Source organism: Sesamum indicum, linkage group LG9 (genome assembly GCF_026168435.1).
Source record: "Sesamum indicum cultivar Baizhima isolate 11 linkage group LG9, ASM2616843v1, whole genome shotgun sequence".
NCBI classification, from domain to species: Eukaryota; Viridiplantae; Streptophyta; class Magnoliopsida; order Lamiales; family Pedaliaceae; genus Sesamum; species Sesamum indicum.
The window spans coordinates 17,340,867-17,367,996 of NC_142665.1; the positions used below are offsets into that span (position 1 = coordinate 17,340,867).

At 33.4% G+C, this 27,130-nt stretch overlaps 2 protein-coding genes across 7 annotated transcripts; one reads left to right on the top strand and one right to left on the bottom strand.

The window, feature by feature from the left end:
- Positions 1–13,111: 13,111 nt before the first annotated feature.
- LOC105178247 (mechanosensitive ion channel protein 2, chloroplastic) lies at positions 13,112–20,623 on the top strand. 4 transcript variants are annotated; one of them, XM_088885369.1, is made up of 13 exons: positions 13,112–13,314; positions 13,415–13,471; positions 13,825–13,976; positions 15,181–15,304; positions 15,461–15,558; positions 15,637–15,750; positions 16,377–16,437; positions 17,078–17,227; positions 17,365–17,475; positions 17,783–17,950; positions 18,026–18,139; positions 18,573–18,629; positions 19,213–20,623. In XM_088885369.1, the coding sequence occupies exons 1-13, from the start codon at positions 13,231–13,233 to the stop codon at positions 20,149–20,151; spliced, it is 2,229 nt and encodes a 742-aa protein (XP_088741495.1). In that variant the 5' UTR covers positions 13,112–13,230; the 3' UTR covers positions 20,152–20,623. The 4 variants fall into 4 exon arrangements, with proteins under 4 accessions (XP_088741495.1, XP_020554851.1, XP_088741496.1 ...); XM_020699192.2 differs by having other exon boundaries at positions 13,112–13,308; positions 13,819–13,976; XM_088885370.1 differs by having other exon boundaries at positions 13,112–13,308.
- A 309-nt stretch (positions 20,624–20,932) lies between these two features.
- On the bottom strand, positions 20,933–25,569 carry LOC105178245 (O-fucosyltransferase 39). 3 transcript variants are annotated; one of them, XM_011101679.3, is made up of 10 exons: positions 25,112–25,569; positions 24,008–24,070; positions 23,824–23,905; positions 23,541–23,614; positions 23,350–23,438; positions 23,029–23,232; positions 22,522–22,795; positions 22,159–22,386; positions 21,848–22,045; positions 20,933–21,362 (listed from the first exon to the last, which is right to left on the bottom strand). In XM_011101679.3, the coding sequence occupies exons 1-10, from the start codon at positions 25,244–25,246 to the stop codon at positions 21,153–21,155; spliced, it is 1,557 nt and encodes a 518-aa protein (XP_011099981.1). In that variant the 5' UTR covers positions 25,247–25,569; the 3' UTR covers positions 20,933–21,152. The 3 variants fall into 3 exon arrangements, with proteins under 3 accessions (XP_011099981.1, XP_011099984.1, XP_088741497.1); XM_011101682.3 differs by having other exon boundaries at positions 23,541–23,611; positions 25,112–25,565; XM_088885371.1 differs by lacking the exon at positions 25,112–25,569 and adding an exon at positions 24,310–25,032.
- Between the last annotated feature and the right edge of the window lie 1,561 nt (positions 25,570–27,130).

The window sequence follows — 27,130 nt, forward strand, 5'->3', positions numbered from 1 at the left end:
GCAAGAAGCAACGGATGAGAAGAAATTTGGCGCCGTGATTAGCATGAACAATCATACAAGCGGAAGCAACCGCACCTGCAAATTACAATGTTATATGGCCATAATTAAATGCATTCAAAATGAAAGAAACTTTTCTTGATGACTGATCCGGGTCAAAATCTGTACGACCTTCTTGGTCGGATGAACTGGTCCTCCAAGCAGTTTGAGGTCGCTACTTATCCCAAACTGATGTAAGGGCCCTGAGAAAAGATAAGCAGATCGTTAGGTTTATTGGGGTAACTCCCAGTTAAGACCCTCCGATACTTAAGTCAGTGCTTGGTTTTACAATTTGCAGGAGCTATAATATCTGTTAATATGTTTGAATGATTATTAATGCATTTTACTTGCCTATAAGGACTTGTTGAGTGTATACTTGAGTTGGTACCCCATGCTATCGACGAAAAGATGTGCTAGGCACATTTATGCAAATTCGAGACAAAGTCCCCAATGCTGTGTTTTTTAGACCTCTATGTTACAATGTTGTAAATCATCCCAAAAAGATGGTAATATGATTGTTATATATGTATAGAAATGTATAGCTATTAAAATGAACAAATTTGTACCATAAAACCACAAACAACCCAAAACTAGTTATTACGAACATCTATATTTAGCTTGTGTATGCTATAATGAACACCCCTTTTTAGTTATAAAAGTTATAAATTCACCGTCAAAGGTATTTTGGTCAGCCTAATTTATGAAAATCCTACCCGAGGGCAATTATAGAGGTTACATTGGGCTGATCAGCATTAACTGTTTGTTTGGTTAGTAGAAGGTCTATTCGTAATGGTAATAAATCAACAAGAAAAGTTTATGTAATTTTCATAGTAAGAGGGGGCCAGGGAATATGTATATTCCAATTTTAACGGAGAAGGTCAACCCTATTATCCCTTAACAGAAACTTTCAATATATCCCTCATTTATATTTCGTATAATTTATTGATCAAGATACTCTAACAATAGTTTTATAATCTTAAGAGGTTAAATGTATGTATATAAAGTCAAAAGGATATATTTGTAATAAAGTAAAATTTTAAATTTATTGTCATTAGCTAAAAAGTAGCAATTGATGAATGAAAAAACTCGTCATATCACCAATAATTCATACAAAATGCTAAATGAGACGCAAATCAGAGGTTTCGTAACATTTTTGCTATCGTCATAATTTTTCATCCAAATCTTAATGAAAAGGATATGGTTGTAAATGAAAAATCTTAAAAAGGAGTTCAAGTATAGTTTTAACATTGTTTTGAAGAAAAAATATAGTTTCATATTTTTTATAGAGAATTTAAATATAATTAGCTTTATAATTTTTTAATCACATCATATATATATATATATATATATATAAACAAAAACTTTTCTATACAACGGTTGGAATGAAAAATTCTTAATATTTTGTCCCAAAATATGTAATTGTTTGACAAGAACTACTGCCACTTGTTTGTGGATCCATCATATGCAACAACATAGACTTTAATCAATAATATCGATTCATCTTTGACTGTCAAAACTATGTATACATATATATGTCCAAACGATTTAAATATACTATGGAAGTTTCCTTGAAACTGATTAATAATAAATAATAACATTTTAATTGATTCCTAGACGTTTTGACAATTTGGATTGGCCTATTCCGTGGAAATTAACATTATCCCAAACAATGTACAAAATTCCCATTATCGCACATGGAAAAAAAGTATGAATTTATATCATAGAAACAAATTATGAGTCAATTATATCATACAGCAAATACGATAAACAGATTGGGTGAATAATGAGTGCTGTCAAAATTATGACCACATGGGCAGCTTTACATACACACACATGAGATACATGAGATTTCTTTCACATCCAACATGATTAGTTTTTTGTCATTTTCGGACCAAGAACAAAAAGATATTCCATATTACAATACACTGTTTGTGGATGGAAACTCATATAAGGCTACGTTTGCTTTGAATGATTGCTCTCAATATTTTTTGTTTATTCAACTCGATTATTTGTTTATTTGGATAAATGATTAATTGCAAGAGTTGGGATAAATAATTTCATCTAGCCAATTACCAAAGTTGAATGAAACTCAAAATTACAATTTTTTAGTGTTAAAAGTAAGTGGATAAATGTCTAGTTCAGGAAGCGAAGCTGATGTTTCATGATTTTAGAGGTCATGGGTTTAAATCTCGCTGCATGCGTGGTATTATTTGTTGTAATAGTTATGTCGTTTAGATTTTATGTATCTGATATTGTTGATCAGAACGTAACTATTATAATTATTTTTGTTAGGTATTGATTTAACATAAATTATTATACTCGCTTCAAATAAAAAAAGATTAAGTGCATAATGTATGTTCTAAGTTCTAACTATATTATTTGAATAGTTTTAGAAAACGTCGGGCTCGCCAGAATCTTATATACAACCATCATATATTTTATTATTATGTGTGTGTGTTGTGTTTTTTTACCTAAATAGAAAAGTAAAGATGGCACCGTACAGACTCGTTAAGGAGAATAGTGCACGTGCCATATGTGCTTAACTAGCATACTGTCGCTAAGAAATCAAGACCTAAATACATGAAAATCACAACAAGTAAATTAGGACGTACGTTTAAACACTCCACACTTTCTTAGCAAGATTTTAAACCCACGTATAGTAAGACTTGCAATAGTAAATCGTAACACTTAGGCCTCGATAATTAATAATTAGGGTTACCTACACTTTTAAACCCCCTCTAAAAAATTACACTTTCCTCTAAATTTTTTTTTTAAATTATACTTACACCTGCTTCAAAAATCCACTGTTTACACTAAGCCTCTTTTGTTAGGATTTGAACGAAAAATATTGATATTAACAAAAAAATTGCATGAATTTTTAATTTTACCTCTCATTTAATATTTTCAGGTAATAATTTTATATTTATGAAGGAATGTTAAATGATAGGGCAAATTTAAAATTTTTGTATATGCATTTTTGCTTACCTAGCATTTTCCATCCAGACCCTACCGGAAGGAGGTCAGATGTAAATCAAGAATTTTTTAAAATAGTAGAGGTATAATTTTAAACCTTTTTTGGGGCAAGTCTAATTCTGCATTTTTAGTGGGGTTTAAATGTAATTAACCCTAAAAATAATCACACTTAATTCCATTTTTAATCTGAATGTGGATATTAGTTCAACAATAATGATGGTACAAAAGATATGGGCTGTGATGATATGGGATGAGAATTCAAAGCAAGAAAAGGAGCTATGATGTTGAATTGGGATGGGGAAATGCATATGTGTCTTGTGGATAATGGCGCAGGTGACGATTTATGGTCGTTTAATTTTGATTTTGTACTTTTCGACAAGTGTTATTATATAATAATAACGTGTTTAAGAAAACTTGGTGTTGATGCATGAACTATTCATGGTAGGTGGAAAGCGTGTTTATGGTAGATATTTTTATTTCCTTTAACTAATTTTGGGATAATTGCACTCTCCTCTCTTGAGATTTGATATAATTATACGTAGTTATTCTGTGATTTGAAAAACTATACATAATATTCCTGAGGTTAACTTTCGTTTAATAAGTAAGTCAATTCGTTAGTCAAAATTTACTGAATTTGTTGATATTGACTAAAAAAAAATGAATGAAAATTGATGTTTACCCTTGGTTAATTTATTCCTTACTTATTGTAGGTCAAATAATTTTTTTTCAACTAAACTACCCTTACAATGGTGAAGATATACCTTCTCATATGCATTAACGAGTGAAGACGTATGAGGGTAATTTGGTCATAAAAAGATTTATTTGACTTGTAATAAATCAATTATAAGTCAATCGGGAGTTAATATGGATTTTTTTTTTGTTAATATCAACAAATTTCGTGAATTTTGATTGACGAAGAGATTTATTTGTTAGATAGAAGCAAACCTTAGCAATGCTAAATATAATTTTTCAAACCACTAGAGATTTACGTATAATTATACCGAACCTCATAAGAAAAGAGTGTAATTATCCCAATAATTTTTTATATTGTGTTTGGATCTATAAATTTATTTAAAATTTTCAAATTTATAATCATAAATCCATCAATTTTGTGTAAACAAATTCATGTCACAAAAGATATCAAATTATAAAACTTTTATTTTGAACTGTATATTTTAGTATTGTAAAGGGTTTCAATCCGTATAAGATTTTTTTTTAAAATGTTTCTCTAAAATCTAAAGCTCTCAATCGAAAAGCAGTCTTATATATATATATATATATATATATGAAAATTATAACTACTTTATTTGAAATTTGACATATTTATAAATATTTTATTATTGTTTGAAAAATTACAAATACCCTTTGAGTTTAATGTTCGTCTTATAACAAGCCCATCCATGACCCTTCGTTAAGTTTTTTTTCAATTTTTTTTATGGTGAAGCTGCCCAAATATCCTTTTAAATTATGAATTATAATTTTATATTTCCTATTTAGAATTTTTTTAAGATAATTTTACAGACTTACCTTCAAATTTGTTTATATTTTTTAAATATTTATTTTAAAAATAAAAATCAACAAGGTAAAGTTATAATTTTCGTCTCATCATTTAAGGCTACATAATTATTTTTAATTTGAGATATATATTTCTAATGTCTCAAATATCAAGAAAATACTCGTAATTTACAAAAGGGTCGAAGAAGATTCGACAATATTTCCATCCACTTTGTCTATTTTTTTTTTTTTTACAAAATACAGTAAAAGCAAATTTAACAATTCCATACCACCGTCCAAAAATTATATAATCTCATAAAAAATCATAAAGTATCTGTAGTTTTCTAAACAATAAAGAGGTAATTCTAATCAAATCAAATTTTATGAAAATTCATTATAATTTACCCTAATTGATATTAAGAACTTAATTTGGCATTAGTATGTGAGTTAACTAGAAAAAATTTCACTCTGAAAACTTAAAAAGAAAGTTTACAAATTTCACCCTCAAAATTTGTGGGCTAAATTAATTAGTTTTTGGATGTCTACTAAGAGTCCAATCCAAATTCAAGAATGGGCTTTCAGCTCTCTCTCTCTCTCTCTCTCTCACACACACTCTTTCTCTCTCTGGAATTTGAAAAACTTGTTTTACTATTTAATTTTTCTAACATTCGAAAAAGAGAAAATACTCATTTATTTAATAATAAATTATTATAGTTAAATAAAAATAAAATTGGTATTGATATTATATTTACTGAAAAATATAAATTCAAGACATTATATATTACACGATTAGAAATAATCATTGCATTAGCAAAGAAAATATAAACTGTATATCTGAATTAATATTCGACTAGCATGAATGTACATATAAATTATTTTTATTCAAAAATTTAGGTAATAATTCATCATTTTTTTATTGTAAAAGATTATCTACTAAATTTTTGTTTTTAATTAAACTAAGGTGTACTATTTATAAAAGCGTCTTAAAATTTTTTTAAAGCAAAATATGTCAAGAAATAACAACTTATTTTATTCTAATAGATCGTGCCCATTTCAGTCAGTAAAAGACCTTATTATGCAAAATACCCTATCATATTATAACATGTTTTCACATGTTATAAGTTTAATATCTTATTTTATCTAAATACTTTAAAAACTTATTTTTAGCATAAGATCCAACATTTGTTAAAATATCTTATAAAATATAGGAACTCATAAGATATTTTAAAAAAATTTAGCCAAACACCCTCTAAATTTAAATTGCTAGCATAACAAGACCGGTGTTCTCGAATTTATATTAGGGATAATTACACTCTCCTCCCCTGAGGTTTAGTGTAATTATATTTAAATCCTCTGTAATTTAAAAAATTATATTTAATGCCCCTGATGTTTGCTTCTCTCTAACAAATTAGTCCCCCCATTAGTCAAAATTCATAAACTTTATTGATATTAATAGAAAAATGGAATGAAAATCTATATTTACCTCCGATTGACTTATTACTGAATTATTGCAGATCAAATAAGTTTTTTTATAATCAAATTACCCTCATACGTCTTCACTCGATAGTGTATATGACGAGGTATATCTTCACCTTTACAAAGGTAGTTTAGTCAAAAAAAAAAAAATATTTGACCTACAATAAGTCAGTAATAAGTCAATCGAGGGTACATATCGATTTCATTCAATTGTTCTGTTAATATCAATAATTTTTGCAAATTTTGATTAACGATGGGACTAATTTGTTAGACGGAAGCAAACTTAAAAGGTGCTAAATGTAATTTTTCAAACCACAGGGGATCTACGTACAATGGTCCAACCCTCAGGGGAGAGAAGTGTAATTATCCATTTATATCATAGATGAAAATAATTCTATTAAGGAGAATAGTAAAAGAGTTCGACCTCTACTGATTTTAATCATATTAATGTATTACTTAAAAATTAATATATTAGTCAAAGCAACATATCAAACCATCGGCACATCACACATATTAAACTAACCTAAATCATCAACAACTTATAATAATTGAAACCGACCACTTGAATTATGGAAAAAAATGCAACTAATTCCTTTGTGATATTGTAAATGAGTAAATTACCCTCATCTGAACAAAAATAGTAATTTACCTCCTTCTAATTTTAAAAATATAACAATTTATCCTCCAATAATTTTTCAAAATGAAGCAATTTACATTAAACCCCTTAAATTATTGATCAAAATTTACTTTCTCCACCAATTTTTACATTAAATTAATCAGAATTCATCCAACTCCAAGAACCAATCCAGCAACGTCAGTGAACCCATCTCTCTACATGTACAAAATAATTCTCAGCAAAAGAAGTTCCAAAAATATGACAGCAACTGCCAATCAAGGAAAAATGACACTTTTGATGTTGTAATTTAAGCTCTTTTCATTTTTGATTTATTGATTATGGAATTTTTTTTGTTTGGATTTCATAATTTTTAAAAAATAATATTTTTGATCCCGTGACATATTTTCACTATATATTGTAATAAAAAATACCGCGTGCTTAGCGCGTGCTTAGCACGTGGCCTTTATAGCTATTCTACTTTTGGTTCCATATATTACAAGATTATCATTTTAATTATTCCCATAACTTTAAAAAGGTAATATTTTTTGTTCCAACCGGTCCATGCACTACGTGACATTTTCCATTAAACTATAATGAAAATGTGTCATGGGATCAAAATTACTATTTTTTTTAAAATTATTGGACCAAAAGTAAAAATCTCATAAACTATAAAATTAAAAGCAAAAAAAACGCTAATTTACGGAGTGAAAAATGTTATTTTTCCGCCTATCAATGATGATGAGAATTATGGTCCAAATCGATCTATGGTACTAAAATCATGAAGCCTTTAATTCATCTTTTGATTTGGAACTGTACAAATGGAAACTTCCAAGGCCATGGTCCCCCAGCAGTGGCCAGACCATTATTTAACCACGTGGATTATGAGCAAGCTTCTCCACATTCGCCGTCTCAACGTTCCGTGCTCTTCCTTCCAACTTATTATTCCAACTTTCACTTCATTGCTAATCAAGTCATACTACATATCACTAATTACTTTCACATTTTCTAGCTTTTTTCATATATTTTAGAAAAAATACATTTACCAAAATATATTTTAGTATGTTTCAATTGAATTTGATTAAATTTTATTGCATGGGTCTTATATGAATTGATGATAGTTTTTCGTTTGAAAAAAAAATTAAATATATTATAAATTTTAAAAGTTTGCTCAATTGCCGACGAGAAGGTATTGAGATACAAATTGAGGACTCAATAAGCTTATTCACTAACCCAGCCCCTAACTCATCTACACTTGAACTCGTCGTAACTTTCTGTACTTCCAATAACCTTCTTGAGCTGGTGACGACCTCCATTGGTGAGACCTCTTTAGCCTCGGGCAACAACCTATTCCTGCTCCACCAAAGGGATCAACAAATGATGAGGAACAACCCAGACTCTCTCCCCTCTAGCTCTTTATGAACACTACACACCCAGTCTTCTAGGTCCAATTGGCCTCTATCAATCGTTGTCCAAGGTAGGCCTGGGAGCTCCCAAACTTTTTCGCCAGAAAGTGCAACACTGCAGCAGGTGCAAAGTGTCTTCCTCCCTATGGCATTGTGCATATTCCAGGGCAATGCTAAGCCCTTTCTTCCGGAGGTTCACACACACCAGCATAGCATTTCGACATGCTTTCCACACGAAAAGTTGGACTCTAGGATGGACACGAGCTCTCTAAACGAATCGCCATTGCGTTGTTCGACCATTTTACCTGTGCTATAGAGGTAAGGTCATGCCTCCTCCTTCTGTTGCATTTTGCAAGCCAATAAGCTCTTTGGATTGAGAACCGCCCTCTAGAATGCATAGTGCCAAATCATAGTATCCTCTGTTCCCACTCCCATTAGCTCCATTGAGAGGAGGCTCTCCGCGTTAGCACATCCTCCTTGATTAGCGTGACATTCTAGCCCTCACCATTCCCAACTAATAATTCAAGAACTAACGTTGTAGCAGGACGTGTCCTTGGTCCGGAAATGTGCTGGAATGTGGTTACTCTTTTGATCTTACTCGAAATCAGCGACCTGGATGAGCAACTTCACCACGGTTGACTAACTCCATCAAGACCAAGTACTTGGGATCTTGAGAATAAGACAAGCAAAGTGAGCTCGTCGGGTACGTCCCGACAACGACCCTCCGACGCTTAAATTAGGTTGATCGAGGAAAAAATGTGCGATCAAGGATGAGGATCGAATGGATTTAGCATTAATTCCCTCGTAATTTGGCGTCTCGTGGTATTTATAGGGCTCAGTTGGGTACTGTTGAACAGGCCACGTGGCGTCATCCAGCTAGCTCACGTCCTGAATCGGACGGCTATCGTTGTCTGGGTCTTCAAATGGTTTTTTCGGGTCCGGATCGAGTCGCACCTGACCCGATTGATAGGAGGACGCAAATCTTGAGGAAAAAGACAAAAGGGCCCCTCATTAAGGGTATTTTTGATATTTTGACATTACCCCTATCATCTCTGGAGCCATGGGTCTCAGACAATCTTGATCTTCCTGCCATTCCCCACCTTCCATCTAATTCCCACATGATCTATTTCACAAGCAGACACAATGGATCTCCATGTGAATGATGGGGACCCCTCACTCCTTGCTTAAAAAAAGTTTGAATCACTCATTATGCGATTGAGCATGTAATGGGGATTTCAGATAATCCTCCATGCTTGCTTAGCAGGCAAAGTAAGATTAAAGGCTTTCAAACTCTGAAATCCCAATCCCTTGTCGAGTTCGCTGTTGCACATTTTCTTCAACGCTAGCCAGTGATACCATGGCCCTTCGCATGTTGCCAAAAGAACTATGCTGCACATCCTCCATTTCCTGCAACAATTCGTTTAGAATTTGAAAATAGCTCATGACGAATGTTGGGATGGCTTCAATAATAGCCTTAATCAGAACCATCCTCCTTGCTTGAGAAAGCCTCTTAGAGCACCCATTTTGCAACTTCGTTCACACCCTTCCCTTTATGCACGCATAAATTTCCTTTAGGCATGACAACTTAGTTAAGATCACAGTGTATAGGCTCCTTTTGACACTTTTCCCACACGGTTTAATTGCTCTTTAAACTTTAGTAAGGGTCTTTTTGTATCTCTCCGGGTATGCCCGGAGTACTCTGTAAATATTACTGGATGAATGAAAACTTACATTTCACCCAAAAAAATATGTTTTTTCATATACTTTTATTAGATAACCATGATAAATATAGTTTATATATTTTAATTTTATAACTTATTAAAGTTGAAAACGTACTTCTTTTTTTATCCCAAAGTATTTGTTTACTATAATATGAAACGGAACTTTTTAGTTTTTTAATTAACTTATCATATCAATTCTTTAATATTTTTTGTCACTACTCTTTTATATTAATATTTACTATTTTTTAATATTGTTAACTTAATAATTTTCACTAAATCATTTATTGTTACACTGAAAACAAATCTAGTAGATTAAAAAATATAGGAATTAAACTTTTAGGGTTAATTACACTTAGATCTCCTTTGAAAATGTAAAATTATACTTTTTCCCTAAAAAATTTTAAAATTACACTTATACTCCATTAAAAAATCACCATTTACATCCGACCCCTCTTGTTAGAGTTTTAATGGATAATACTGAAGTTAGAAAAAATATATATATATTTACCCCTCGTTCAACATTTTTCTATAATATTTTTATATTTAAAAGAGAGTAAATGTAATACATATATATAAAACATAAAGGTATAACTGTAATAAAATGATGTTCTCAAATTATAGGCATTGGGCAGAAATATTGTAGGGGAATGTTAAATGAATGATAAAATTGAAATTTTATGTGATTTTTTTGTTAATGTCAATACTTTCCATTTAAACTCTAATGAAAGGAGGTTATATGTAAACAAAGACTTTTTAAAGAGGGTGTAAATGTAGTTTTAAAATCTTTTGTAGAGAAGTGCAATTTGGTTTTTATGTTTTCTCTTTTTCCAAGACAAGATAAAAACACTTACATAATGTTTGGATTCGTTTTATGAGTGTTTTGTTGTGTTTTGTAGAGATAGAGAGAGAAAAATAAAGATAAATAAGTGTGTGTTAAAGATAGTATGTATGTTTGGATTTATTTTTTAAGATAATTTAAAATAAGTATTGTATGTTTAATATTGTGTTTTGAGAGACAAAAATTACTATTCATAGTCAAATCATATCTTTTTTATATATATTTATGTATATGTATGAGTATATATATATGTACGTATATATGTTAAAACAGTTTAAAACACCTAGATAAGGTGTTTCTGAATGATGACAAACATTGGATATGTTTTGACTCGTCTTGAAGATAACTTGAAAATGAAAACAAACAAAAGTGTTAATGTTTGTTTTTGTATTTTTACACCTTATCTGTGTGTTTTTTTATTTTTCAACTTTCTATATATAATATATATATTTATACACACTTATATATATAATATAAAAGAGACATGATTTGATAATAAACAATGATTTTTGTCTCTAAAAAATATAATATTAAACATACAATATTTATAAAAATACATATTTATATATAAAAGATATATAAAAAAGATATGATTTGACAATGAACAGTAATTTTTGCCTCCCAAATATCAACATCAAACCTACACCACTTATTTTAAAATATTTTAAATTACCTCAAAACACAAATTCAAACATATCATCTATTTTCAACACACACTTATTTATCTCTATTTTTCTCTCTCTATCTCCAAAACACAAAACAAAACACTCAAACTACAAATCCAAACACTATGTTAATTTTCATCACTTGTGTTATACATATATATATATATATATATATTTCAAATCACATAAATAACTTAGTGTAAATAACGTAGTGCAACAAAAATTTTCAAATACATTTAGGGCCTCTTTACTTATTTTTAATTGGAGGGCCCATATATTACATTTTGAAAATATATGCATAATATATATGAATGAATAGTTTGGAAAAAATTACACTCTTCTCCTATGGAGGTTTATTATTTATATACTTTTAGTGTCCCAAAATAACTATTTTTAGGAATAATTACATTCATTTCCTATGAGGTTTGGTATAATTACACGTAAAATCTTTGTGGTTTAGAAAATTACATTTAGCACACCTGAAATTTGCTTCCGTCTAACAAATAAGTCCACCAATTAGTCAAAATTCACTGAATTTGCTGATATTAAAAAAAAGAATGAAAATTGATTTTTACTTTTGATTGACTTATTACAGGTCAAATAATTTATTTTCTGACTAAACTACCCTTATAACGGTGAAGATATACCTTATCACATACATTAATGCGTAAAAACATATGAGACTAACTTCGTTCTAAAAACATGGATCTAACCTGCAATAAAATTAGTAATAAATTAATCAAGGGTAGTAGATTTTGTTTCGATTTTTATGTTAATTCAACAAATTCGGTGCATTTTGGCTAATGGAGGAACTTATTTGTTAGACAGAAGCAAACTTCAGGGATGCTAAATGTAATTTTCTAAACTAAAAGCGATTTATATGTAATTACACCAAATTTTAAAGAAGGGGAGTGGAAGAAATTTTTATTTTTGCAAAACTATAACATTTATGCTCAAAATTTAACAAGGGTAAGTAATTAGATGAAAGTTTCAAATATACGTTATTCATAAAAAAGTTCTTTTCGATTCAGGTGGTAAGGATGTGTCATTTATAATCAGATGGTTGCGATCTTAACTCTTCTACTGAGGTAAGTGTTACATTGGTGGGTTGTTAGTAAGTATTATTGTAAGCGATTTATTGTCATATTTTAGATGGTAATAGTTAAAAAAAGAAAAATGAAATCTTCCAAATTTTATAAGTGATAATTACCTTCCCCTTTCACGAGGTTTGGTGTAATTATACATAAATTCTTTATATCTATTACCCCTGAAGTTTGATTCCTTCTAACAAATAAGTTCATCTGTTAATCAAAATTCACCAAATTTTCTGATATTAACAAAAAAAATCGGAATAAAAATTCATATTTACCTGAATGACTTATTACTGATATATTACATGTCAAAAAAATCTTTTCATTATTAAGTTATCCTTATACATTTTCATACATAAATGAATATGGGGTGGTATACTGGTATATCTTAGGTTGTTTAGTCAGGAAAAATTTGTTTGACTTGCAATAAATTAGTAATAAGTCAATTGAAAGTAAATGTTAATTTTCATTCAATATTTTTTTGTTAATATTATAAATTTAATAAATTTTAAATAATTAAAAAATTTATTTATTAGACAGATACAAACATTCAAAAAACTCCATATACAATTTTAAATTATAAAAAATTTATATATAATTGCACGAATTCTCAAGAAGGGGAAAGTAATTACTCTATTTATAATGAAAAAGAACGAAAAGCTTAGAAGAAAATGACGTTCCTGTCCTTGAACCAACTTGGACAATTGAACACGGGAATTAGCTTAGCTGGGTGGCTGGCTTAGAATTGTGCCTTGTTCTCGTCAATTTTATTTTTATTTTCAACAAAACAGAAAAATAAGTATATACAATACAAACATGTGTATGTAGAGAGAGGGAATACTGGAATTGGGAGAGGGGAGAGAGAGAGAGAGAGAGAGAGAGAGAGAGAGAGAGAGGTTTGGTGTTCGTCCAATAACATGGCCGTGTCTGGTTCTCTGCAACTCTCCCTGGAGCTCGGAATCTGCAGGAACCATGGGCGCATCAAGCGACTTCGTGTAAATGTTCGTTTGTTTGGCTGAACTGTTCATATCCTTCTCTTTTCCGAAGGAATTCGTTTTTCCTCTAATTACTTTCTCATCTATATTGCATTTCCGGATGCAGAGTTCAGCAAGAGACAAATTGTGTACATTGAGCAGTACTCTGCCGTCAATTTCACTGGTATGCTTTTTGATTAGGTGAATTTCATTTGGAACCCTAGTTCTGATAATTTTCTCGAAATGGGGAAACTGCTTGTTCGTTTTTTAAGTATTGATTTCGCGTCAAATTGATTTTAGGGGATGTTGAGTACTTGAAATGCCTTTCTTTCTGCTCCGTTCTGGGGTTTTATTATTTTTTTAAGGAAACAAATTTTTTCTCGAGGTAGTTGATGTTTTCTGGTAATGTGCATATATGTAATTGGAAATTTACCGGGAATTTGATTGTTGTGTAATCTTCTTATTGTTTCTGCTTTTCATGAAATTCTGGATTGTAGTTTCTGCTTGACACTGTTTCTTATTATTTCCCAGCAACAGTTTTCTTGGAGTTCAAATTTTTCAAAGAGAATACACAGACGAGTATGCACCATTCCTTGTAGAAATCATCAGTTTCGGTGCCATTGTTTTTTGAATCCCGGGCCATCTTTGGATGCTAACATTATAAAAAATGCAACTTTAACTTTAGCAAGGTAACTACTCCTCAGCTGGTTTCTTTATAGACAGGTTACTAGTAAAAGTTTATATGACCTGCTTCTAAGTTCATTTGAGCAATCGGTCACTTAACGTGCTGAAATTATTGCATGTAAAGTATAGTTTCAGTTGCTGGATGGATCTTCAATGCTTGATTGGTGTAAGCGTAGTAATTATATTAAAGTAAATATCCCTAACAAACAGGTAATCCCAGTGAGCTAAGTACCTCAAACTGGATTTTTTTTATTTATTCTGCTTATACTTGTTAGAAGCTTATATCTTGCTCCAACTGAAATTTTTCACTCAAGAATTTGTTCCATAACTTTTAAATGTTTTCTTATTCTTTGAATCAAAACTTCAAATTCTTTGTTTGGCATGCTAATTACATATACGATGCGGTTATAGATATGGTGTAAAGTGGAAGTCCAGCTTCACTGGTTCAGAACAATATGCAGGCATGGAACAGTGAAATTAAAAACAGCTGCTTGTATTTTTATATACTAATCATGTAATTTTGAGACCTGGAATATACATATACTATAATGAACTACACACTAGATAAGTAGAAAACACTACCAATATGATTTCTGCTTCCTTACGGAATCTAGTAGTTATTTTGCTAAGCTTATTTGAAAGATCTTATAAGTGATTTTATAAGATACTTTTTATATTTATAAGACGTTAGATCTTATTTCCAAATAAGCTCTTGAGTATTTCGATATAATGAGTCATGAGACCATGGATGCTACAGATTAGTAATAACAATTTTTGTAATTATATGGTCAAACTAAAGAAGCTTTTTGAAGATCTTAAAAGTATACTCAGAACTCCTTATTTTTAACATCATAATTTCTCATTTTGAGGGTTGTAGTTCATCAGCTGAAAGTTTTCCCCCAACACTTTTTAGGAGCTTATAACATCACCCAAACATCCTCTTATTATCCTAGGAAGAACATATATCTGGAAGAGGTTGTTGGTTTCAAGAAGGATGAATTGGGGAACAATATCCCTGTTAAACATGAGTAGTTAAGCCATACACATGCGAAGTATCATTAAAGAATGTCAAATCACTGTGGGTTTCATGGCTTTTGACATTACGTAATGTTTCAGCGGGCCACGTCTGAATTTTATATGCATATTTATAATGGTTGCCAACAATTTTATTTAGACAATTTTCTTAAATCAAATGTTTGACTTTGGCAGATCAATTAATCGTTTGCAAGGGAGTCCCATTGTGATTAAATTGGCTTCAGCAGTTGGTATTCTCATCTTTGCAGTATGGGGACTTGGGCCACTTGTCCGACTAAGCAGAAACATATTTATGCAAGTATGCGCCATTAGAATTCTAGATTTTTCCATGCTTCAGTTCCTGAAAATTCTTGTATGATTTTTACTATTGTTGTAGCAGGGGCTTTGGTGAAATTTAGTTAAGTTTCTGACACATCTACTAATTTAAAGTATTTTACATCATAACATCATGTAGAAGAGCGATAGTAATTGGAAAAAGAGTAGCACGTATCAAGTTACAACCTCATACATTCAACCATTGCTGCTATGGACAGGAGCAATCTTTATCTGCAGGTTAGTTATGTCTAATTTAAGGAAGACTAGAAAATCAGTTAGCTCGTAACATACTGAATGAAAGTGAGTATCTTACAGAGCATTGGATCCAATGGCTCTTCCCACAGAGGCTGGCCAAATCGTTAAACAAAGGCTCCTGAATTTTGTCAGATCATTGTCAACAGTTCTGGCCTTTGCATATTGTTTGTCAAGGTTAGTGTCATTATTGTTTATTAGCATGTGTTAAGGTTAAGGTTTTCCCTTGGATATTGTTGATGCTATACTTCTGCTTTGCTCTTGTCTTGATATTATTACTATGTACTGCCGTATCATTGTCTTTTGGGATGGCGTCTTCCATCTTGACCTAGCCCAAATAGTTATGATCCATTCTCGATGTTTGTTCTATGAGACATGTATTATTCAATATGTATATGACCTCATACATACATTCAAGCATGTCGCTATGAATTTTCTGCTGATTGACTACTGCATTTAAGAACTGCATCCATTTGTGCATGTATGCACGCAAATAAGATTCTTCCAATTAGTAAATTATATGTTTATGTATTTATGGTGTAGGTATATCAGTTCATAATTTGACAACTGTGGTTCGTGAATAAGGCTTGACCTTTACCATCTTTTTGTTCTCCCATTGAAAGAACAAACCCTGCAATAATCTCCATTATACATCAATCTTTTATACCAAGGAGCTAAATATCTTCTCATGTTTTCATGGTCACACTTTTCATCAACGAATCCATACTTTCTGTTTCTTCCTATTTAACTTTTCATGACATGTTTACATTTTGAATGACTGAGCTTCTTTGGATTACTTGCAGTGTGATTCAACAGGTGCAAAAGTTCTTCATGGAGAGTAACGATCCCACGGACACTAGAAATGTAAGTTCCAACTCTTAAGTTTCTTGTAATCAATTTATAAAAAACCAATTTTCCAATCTGAAATATAATTTCTCTCTCTATCTCCAACTCTTACTTATCTCTATTTTTCTCTCTCTATCTCCAAAACACCAAAACAAAGCCATTCAAAATATTAATCCAAACATAGCGTTCAAAAACAAAATCAAACATAATGGTAGTGTCTAGGAGGCACTTAAAACGGGCAGGTAACCAACCTCAGTAGTTCCATGTGTATATCTTGGTAAATTCAGAATTATATCATAGCACGCACCTGAAGATAGAGCACCATCAAAAGTAACAAGTCGCATTTTAGTGATTGGATGTTTAACTCTAAGTAGTAAAGGTTCTTGGACACTTCTTAATGGAGCTTATATATATGTGTGAAGAGAGAGAGGGGGGGGAGGGAGTAATTTTAGCCCAGGTCTAATACCCTAGACTCTACCCATTGCAGTAATTGATCTAATGAATTTTATACAGATTCTCGGACATAAAGGAAATATTGTAAATGGAAGAAGATGCAGAGTGTTAGAGAGGAGAAAGTAAAATGTCTGGTTAAAAAGCTGGTGCATTTCCATCTAACGCAAAATTTCATTCTAAAGTATCTTTTGTTGTTTTTTGACAGATGGGTTTCCAGTTTGCTGGCAGAGCTGTGTATTCAGCTGTGTGGGTTGCGGCTGTATCATTGTTTATGGAGTTGTTAGGTTTCTCAACCCAAAAATGGCTCACAGCCGGAGGGCTTGGGACAGTTTTGCTCACACTAGCGGGTCGTGAGGTTAAAATTAAATTTCAATTTGTTTGTTTGAATAATTTTCAGTCTTCAGTTTCTTACCTGGTTTAAGAAGTATTTAATTGGCAAACTTAGCAATACTTTTTAACTCCTCTGAAATCCTTTGCTATTGTTATATTCAGATTTTCACTAATTTCCTTTCAAGTGCAATGATTCATGCAACCCGGCCATTTGTTGTGAACGAGTGGATTCAGACTAAGATTGAAGGCTACGAAGTTTCGGGGACAGTTGAGGTTTGTGTTGGGTCCCTTATCTAATAATAGATATGGTAGCTGAAAATAATAGTTATATGAAGTAGTTTCTGTAAGTGGCATATTGCCTAAAGTCATTGAATTGCATCCTGTTATTGAATTCTGCCAAGTTATCAGGAAGTAGTTGTCTGGCCTACTGTTTACACCTTGCAAGGAGCATGAACATCACTTTTTTATCTCCCAATGTTGAAAGTTCATACACTGTCCAGTTTCAGTGTTGATGTATAAATCATTCTCTATCTGTTATTCATATCTTTGCCCTTATTGATGTTTCTGCTTCTTCTTGCAGCATGTAGGGTGGTGGTCTCCAACAATTGTAAGAGGTGAAGACCGTGAAGCTGTTCATATCCCAAACCACAAGTTTACTGTGAATGTTGTGAGAAATCTCACTCAGAAAACTCACTGGCGGATTAAAACCCATCTAGCCATCAGTCACTTAGATGTCAGCAAAATTAATGTGAGAATCATTTCACTTCATCTTTAGTTGCTATATTCTGCTGCAAAGGAATGATCAGTTCGCTCTCTCATGCAGAACATTGTAGCCGATATGCGGAAGGTTCTGGCAAAGAATCCACAAGTAGAACAACAGAAACTGCATAGACGAGTATTCTTAGATAATATTAATCCTGAAAATCAGGCTCTCATGGTTAGATTTAATTCTTGAATATGCTCATATTGCAACTTAATTTTCCATATAACAGTTCTATATCAAATTAACCTTTCTATTTTCTTGAACAGTAACTTTTCTATTTCTCTTTATAATTTGACTTATAGAAACACTGTTCATTATTCCCTTTTTTGTTTGTTTGAGGCACTGTTTATTAATCCTTCACCTATTACACACAGAAAGAGAGAGAAAAGAAGATAGGTAGACATCCAATCCTGCTGCAGTAGTTGCTTGGCTTTAGTCTTGGGCTTTTCTCACACTTCAATTAACCCTATGCATGTTCTTATCAGCATTAAATTCTGAATCAGTTATCAAATTTCTGCTCATTTCTATTAGTTAGATTTCTAAATAGCGACACCTGGATTTATGAATTTGTGATACTATAGAATTTATTACCACCAATATAATGCAGATACTGGTATCCTGCTTCGTGAAGACCTCCCATTTTGAAGAATATTTATGCGTTAAGGTGAGTTCCATTCTCTGCCATGACTCAATCTTGAGTTAAGGCATGCTACTTGTGATAGACAATTGCTGCTTGCTGCAAGTATAACTTCACTTATGTAATACATAATAGAAGGTTAAGGGAAAACGTATGACTGGAAAAGGTCCTAAACAGATAAGAGTTTCAGGTGCTGCTGAATTATACTAACTGTAGCTATGTACAGATAGGAAAAAAGAGGATGCCCCCGGTGACAAAAATGATTTTGAATGTTAATTTAGGCTCTTGTGATTTTAGAGGAATTGGCAACCTCATACCTACACACTTGGAAAACATCTGATATGGCAGAGAACAAATATAGAAGAGAACAATAAGCATGCAAGTTTGCTCTTGTTCACTGATTTAATCTGCTGAACAATATGCCATATCAGTGTTAATTTGTTTTCCTAGTCTGAGGCAGTATTAAAGTTTAGTTCTTTTTCCTTTTCTTTTTACTGTGTCCTCCCTGTACCAATGGCTTTCCTTCCACCAACGGCAACTTATTTCATTTAAAAATCGTTATGTTTCAGTAGTTATCTTATTTGATTTTTCATTTTTGTTTGAGAACCAGGAAGCTATTCTTCTTGATCTTCTCAGAGTCATTAGGCATCACCGTGCCCGACTTGCCACTCCCATCCGCACAGTTCAGAAAATATTTACCGATGCGGACTTGGACGGTGTGCCATTTTCAGATTCTATGTTCAGCCGTGGGGCAGTGACGAATCGCCCACTGCTATTGGTTGAGCCATCCTATAAAGTTAATGGGGCAGATAAGAGTAAAAGTCAAGCTCGATCAGCACGTGCAAGTGGGGAGGAAGAGAGCAAAGCTACTGTAAAGTCAACTTCGGATAATAAGGTGGATGCCAAAGATGAAACAATTTTGAACAGAGATTCTAAATCTAGAGCCACTGATCATATGCCAAAAGAGATGCAGACATCAGATGCCAAGGCTGATTCTCAGTTTGCTCAAACGCCCAAAGTTGAGACAAAGGAAGACCCCAAAATTGCTGCCAAAATTCCATCTGATCCTAATCTCAATAACAGTACAAAACCTGCCTCCAGGACTGATACCAAGTTGCTCGAAGAAACAAGTCCCGACGCCAATAACTCTTCTGGTCCGACTTATAACACTTCTGCCAAGAAGCAACCACAAAAGGTAGGCCAAGAGACTACCTCAGTTTCCGCATCAGAATTGGGGCCCAGAAGATCGGACAATGTTTCTTTGTCTATGCACTCAAAACAAGACATAAAACAACCAGCTCCGCAGACGCCTGCATCTAAACAATCTCTGGAAGAGAATATAGTTCTTGGAGTTGCTTTGGAGGGCTCAAAGAGAACCCTGCCCATTGAGGAAGAAACTGTACCCACATTAAATCCAGAAGACGTGAAGGAGTTGGCTGCTTTGCGTAGTGGTAATGGGCCCGCAGTAGCTGAGAAGGATAAAAATGATATTAAGAAGTCAAACATCCCTACCTCTCCAGGTAATGATCAGTTAGATCAGCAAGACTAATGGCATGTTGCCTCCTGCATCATTTCACCACATTGATCGGTAACCGGTGGAAGTTTGAGTTGTGCTGCTGTAACCGACGCTGTACATACATTCATTTCACACATTCGATCTGAACCTGCCATATGTTTTCGCCATTGAATTGGTAAGTCAATGGGAAACGGTAATTATCATTGTGCTTTCAGGCATGTCACTTGTACGTCGTCTTGCTGGGAAGATGTCAGACATGACACTGGATATTTAGGCAGCTTCGTTCATGTAAGTAGCAGGGGCTGCTTAGACATGATAATGGATTCGCCCACATTTGTAATCCAATTCATCTGTCCCAGAATTTGTAGAGGATAGAATAGAGGTTTTAATTAATTTTGGTGTTTTATTCATACCACCAGAATGTTGTTTGCACGTTTAATTTTTCAATGCATGCACAAATCTGTAAATATTTGTTGTCTTTAACAAATAAAATTATTTGTCCGTATTTAAAGAGTTGAGCTAAATATATTTTTGGTGAAAATTTACAGAAAATCTAATTTCTACCAGCTGAAATTTGACCAAAAGGTGACGGTAGAAAGTTCATTTGGAGCAGTATTTTGGGTTGAATCTGAACATAATTGTTGATTGTTGTAAAATGTCGGACGACCAAATGCAAGAACATTTGAGAACATAAAGACGAGAACCCCCGGAACGACTTTGTTCCTCCGTAAAATTAAACATGTTGGTACAAACAAAACTAATTGAGGACATCGAGCAACTCATCACACAAGAATCCTAAATCCTGTTCAAATACTGTATCTGAAACCACAATAAATAATTATGAAGCCCCAACTTTACAGAGATCACCACCCCCACATGAATTATACATGATCATATAAGAGCTGTTTCTATAACCATACGCTCGAGGAAAGGGAGCAGTTTATTTTCTAACTCGTACAAGCAACAAAAACAGTAAATGCAGGAGAAATTCATATGAGACCTACACAGGCACACTCACTTTCTAAGATGTGAACTCAAGCACTGCACATGCAATCAGGAGCAGGATAAGTGTATATAGACTGTTCTGGTTTACGTAGTCTGAGTAGCCCTTGCCGGCTTTTATGCCCTTTAACGACGGCCTCTTGGAACTCCAGCCAGGTCAGGCTCTTGTTCAAGAAAAGTTGGCCTAAGAGTGCCATGTTCGGCCTTATAGTCTTCAAGTTTTCGTATGTCCGATGACCCACCTGGTTTCAGAAACGAAATTACAATCTTGGAGTTAAACATTGAGAGCAAGTTTTAGTACATGGTAAATGAGTTGAATAAGGAGAAACATGCGCTCCAAAAAGTCATTACTTTTTACTTGATACACTGAGCGCAAGATTAAGGCTGTGTGCGTGACTTGTTAAGTGATTATCTTGAGCAAAATCGGAACATGGGCAACCAATGCTCGACACTACCTAGCATTAGGTCTACTTAGAGGGTAAAAGAGAGCTTATAAGTTTTCCAAAACATCTTATAATATGTTTGAACGTTTATAAGGTTTTGATTTGGTAACTCCTTTGAGTTTGAAAATATTTTTTTGCAAAATTGTCATTGGTAACATTTTATAAGTTTTATATTCTTATTTTATCCAAACATCTTGTAAGATGTTCGAAATAAGTTTAGTCAATCACCCTCTTAGCACTTTCATATAAGGAATACCGTAAATGACCAGATGAGAAGAGCTTACCACAGCGTTATGCATATTTCCTGGTGAAGCGGAGATGAAGATGTCACTGTGCATGCTGACATAGTAATCAACTGCAGCTAACAAGGAAGCCTTTCCTTTGATTTGAGCTCTTTCTTCTGTAGAGGCCAGACTCTTCTTGTCCTCCATAAATGGAAATATGCTTCGTAGCGTTGAGATCCTAGCTGCCCCACCGTATACCTGCAATGGAATCACAAAAACAACAATTTCAGACTACAAAATCATAGGTTGAGCTATCATATATAGTCTGCCTAATCAGATGCAAAAACTAAGAAACTTCGCCTCAGAAACACCTTGTGGGAAGCAAGATACAATCTAGTACTGTTATCAAATCCCAAAGCTGCCAGCAGCAATCCGATTTCTTCCGGAGTCAATGGGCACCTTCCCTGACTCCTCAACTCCTCATCAGTAAATTGAGAATTTAACACTCGTCCCTGCCAAATCACTTGTCGATATTTGGCCAGGGCCAACTTTTCAGCCTTACCTCCACCAAAGTCACAAGCCGAATGGGCAGCCATATCCTGAAAAATCAACCAAATTTTGAAGTATTCATTACGTGTAGAATGTACCTAGCAAAGACAAAATGCTCAAAACCCTAAATCTTTCCAAGAAGTTAGATGGTTTTAGCATAAAAAATATAAAGAACATTAGCTTACCTTGTCAAACCGAAGGTGGAGCACAACGAACTTTCCAGTCCCTTGCTTATCTTTAGAACCACCACCTACGTTTTTTAGGTAACTCGCGCTGTCAACTTCACTTGTGCTATGTGGATATCTGAGACGATTAACAAGAGCATCCCCAAGAGCTCTGATGTGAGGAACAAAATCTAATGCTTGGAAGTTGACTTTGCATCTTAGTCGTTGGATGTCCTCGGGCATATTGTCAAAAGCCAGACGGTGAGAAAATGGTGCAATTGCAGCAATCCCATAACTGGAAAACCAAGATATTACAATTAAAGATGAATGTGCTCAGATAAACTCTGGTCAGCTTCATGACATAACACAAACTGAACTCTTCGAAGTTACACTGTTGCCACAATGATGGAAAACATTCCTATAAGAAACTCTGAGCTGCAGCGTCTCTTAGAATTAGTGGCACTGATAGTCAAGCATTAGAATATGCAGCGCAAATGAGATATACAAGATTATCACTTAAACACCTACCTCTGCAGGACCGGCAAAACATTCTCCAGATACCAGTTTGCTGAAGCATGAACTGGTGCTGTTTTAACTCTGGTAGCTCGAATGGCTGTGGCATAATACTCTCTGGTGCTCCAAAAGTATTCCTCAGGAAGTTCTTTAGCAATACGTATGTCATCTTTCAACACATTAATGAAGTGATCCACATCGAAAATATCCATGAATGTGCTGCAAACAAAAAGAAGAGGGAATTGTCTCATTTAGTTAGAGTTTCAAACAAAAGCAAGAAAAGAACAAAAATTTCCTAATGAAGTATTGAGAAGGGTATGAACTCATCAAGAGGACCTTGAATCTTGCCAGACAGGATTTACTTCAAGATGCGGAATTATAAGTGTCGCATTCAAAATTTTAGCAAGAGCAACTGCATCACAAATCTTCACGGACAAATTAAATGTATTAGGGACTCAAGATAACTAATATTAATCAGTTCAAGAGAAAATATCAAATGTTATCTCGTAACAACTTCAAGTACTTACGCCCATTCTCTGCTGATTTAGTCCTCCATCAAGGAACACCTGAATGTAGCCCTGAGATTTCTCTGGCAATGCTGCTTAAAACAAATGTCGGTCATTCGGCGGAGAACAAGAATACAGAAACCGCATCTTGTTTAACAATTTTAAACCCCATCACTTGCACAAACTGTTATACTAGGTATGGAAAAACTAAATCTTCATAACCGACTTCTATAATGATTGCCACAAAAAATTGAAAATGATAAAACATCGAAAGATTAAAAGAGGGTGAAACTCTTTTACTTACTAGAAGTACTCCCTGAACGGGCACAAGGTCTCCAGCCTTGGTGCGCCAAAGGCATCCATAGTTCAGCCTGTTGCTCATCAGACTAAATGGAAAGAAACAGAAGTCAGCATGCCTGAGTTAGCTGAAGAGTCAATAAATTGGATCGTGTTAAAATATGGAAATTGATTAGTTAATTCTTACTCACAGTTTGGCGTTGCAGAGCACTCTTAAGTAGTCGTGAGTGTCTAGGCTTTGGAGCATTCCACTCCTGCACTAGATAATCAGTTTATGAGTATAAATAAAGATAAGGCCCAACAATATTCCAGCAAATAAGAGGAAACTTATTTGGCAAACAAAGCATAGTATACATTTATAAAGAAACATTACTATGAGATGGATCTGTTACGAAGTCAAAAACCCCAAGAACAATAATCTCCTAGTAAGCTGCAAGGACTGAAATTGATCAGAAATAGCCACACAGGTTCATTACCACTAGTTCTCTAATACCTTGTTTTCTGCATGGGGAAAGAGATCCTCTAACACCAAGCACCCTTTTGCTTTCAGACATTTATGCAAATCTCTTCTTCTGTGTTGCCGTCTTCAATCTTTGATTAGGACAAAACTTGCAGAATGGATGTCATGGAAATCATTCAGTAGTCTAAATCCCGGAGAATTCATTACCACCATATCTCTAAGCACCTAACCAATGGGATTTCACATATACATGCAGAGATCCATGTACCTACTCCGAGTTAACATTCCATCTGTGGCTAATTATACTCAGGAGAATGTTAATTTTAGTTTCTTACATCACATCGCTTACATATGTAGAATAGCAAATTCACCAAGCATTTCCCTACTTGATCAACTTGCAAAAGGAACTGAACTCTTTCCACCATATCTTTTCGAAAACCAATAGCTAAATTTCAACTACTCAACCTCTAATATTTTTCTTCCTCCTTGTAATATAACATTCAGCAAAAGTACCATAAGAAACTGCAATCTAATTAAGGAAATCAACAACCAAAAACCTAACCAAGAACACAGAGTACCAGAATCCCCCTAAAGATCAAAACTTTCTCTGACTACTTGTTTCCAACCTTCACACGATACCATAACTCATACTAAAAAAGGTGTAGGTCTCTTGCTTTTCTATATTTACACCCTTCTTCAACCATCTGTCCTAACCAACAAAACACAGATATAACTTGAATAATAAAAAGAGAAAGAAAAGGCAAAATGACCAAATAGGAAGTACATACTGCACATAGAATCATCGTAACTATGAAAACCACTGAAAACAACATACCGAGAGAACAGAGGGTAAAGCATGGCTGAAAGGAGTGAAAAGACTGGGAAACAGAAAGGGCAGCAGCAGCACAAGGGCACCAGCCATGGTTCCTCCTCTTTGTTTATAACTCTCAGAGTGAGAGATATGCCTCATACTAATAATGATGGTTCTTGATCTTTATTGTAACTGCAACAATATTATTACTGAGTTTTACCAAACGGGATTTCAAGTCTTACTCTTGGAACACTCACTAAAGTAACTTTCAAGCAGGAGAGAGAATATAATTAAGAGGGGCCATGTTCATTATCAGCCTCCGTAAAAGCATCTCACATGCGCATCTATCCCTTCATATGTACATCCCTACTCGTTTACACACACATACAGTGTATTAATACTCCAAAAAAAATACATTCCTATTCATGTACACATTCATGCATCCATATATATAAAGAATATCTTTTTCACAATTATGATCAAAATACACACAATCCCTTTATGGGTTTTCTCTGACAAACAATTACAACCCCTAAAATAGTTACTTCAACATGGCGCAATATGAAAACCCATTAAATCTTGAATAGCTTACAACCCACCCACTTATCCTCCTCACAATAATTGACCAATAATGCAGTGAAAACGATGGCAAGCAAAGTTCTGAAATGACGTTATTGAGAACAAAACAACATAGCATGCCTACACTAATAAAATAATAAAAGTAGAAGACACGGCTTAACTGATATGGATTTGCATTGTTTATGCAAAAGGGATAACTATTTAAATTTTGTTGCGTGTCTTTTCAGAAGGGACCCAAGCAGCCAACGCCGTAGATTTCATCGGGCACCGTTTTGTGCAGTTGTACGTGTCACGCGTAGAGATGTGTTGGTGGGCTGTGGGGAGCTTTTACTTTTCGTGAGTTTTCACAGAAGTTGTGCAGTGCAGTTGTTGCTTTTGCTGAGATTATTGGTGCGGTCTTTGCCGCAATTTATTGAGGGTAAAATTGTATTGGGGTCTTTGGGTTTGATGGGTACACCTGGCTGTCCGCCACCGACACAATGCTGTCAGCAATAGTCAAATGTATTTGCATCAGCAGATGCAATAGAGAGAAAAGGTTAAGCCGCATTTATGTTGTGTTTGGACGCCTGGTGCGGCGTAAGAATGATGATGGAGTCGGTGCTTCAGTGAATTTTATTGAATTTGAGTAGGAATGATAATAGAGAGTGGGTTTTTAGATAAATTTTAGGGATATTTACACTTTTTTTTTAAGTTTGATATTTATAGTTTGAAAAATTTATATTTAAATTCATGAGGTTCACTTTCGTCTGATAAGCGTCATTTTATTAGTGATAATTTATTGAATTTGTTGACATTAATAAAAAAAACTGAATAAAATTTTATTTTTATCCTTAATTGGTTTATTATTGATCTATTGCGGGTTAAATAATTTTTTTTCCGACTAACCTACTCTTATAACAGTGAAAGTATATCTCCTCACATGTATTAACATGTGAAAACGTATGGAGATAATTTGATCATAAAAAACAGTAATAAGTCAATTGGTGATAAATATAATTTTTATCCATTTTTTTGTTAATATCAACAAATTTGGTAAATTTTGACTAATAAGAGGACTTATTTGTTAGACAGAAGCAAACCTCGGAGGTGCTAGATGTAATTTTTCAAACTACAAGACGTTTACGTATAATTACACCACACCTTAAAGGGGAGAGTGTAATTCTCTCTAAATTTTATTGAATTTGAAATTCATTTTACTTAATTTTTATAAGTTTTAGAATTGGTAGGACCCAACTCCAACTCTAACTCATCGTATTTCTAATTGAACCTAGCGCTTGCTCTATCTCGTTTCAAATCGTACTTGTCTTGTTAGGGGCGTTCATAGTTTGATTTATCAACTAAAGAGAATCAAAATTAAAATTGGGATATGTAATGAATAGCGATTGAAATTTTAGATTTGTATTCGGTACAAGTTCGTAAATTGAATACTAAAATTTTTAAAATATATTTTATATTCATATATAA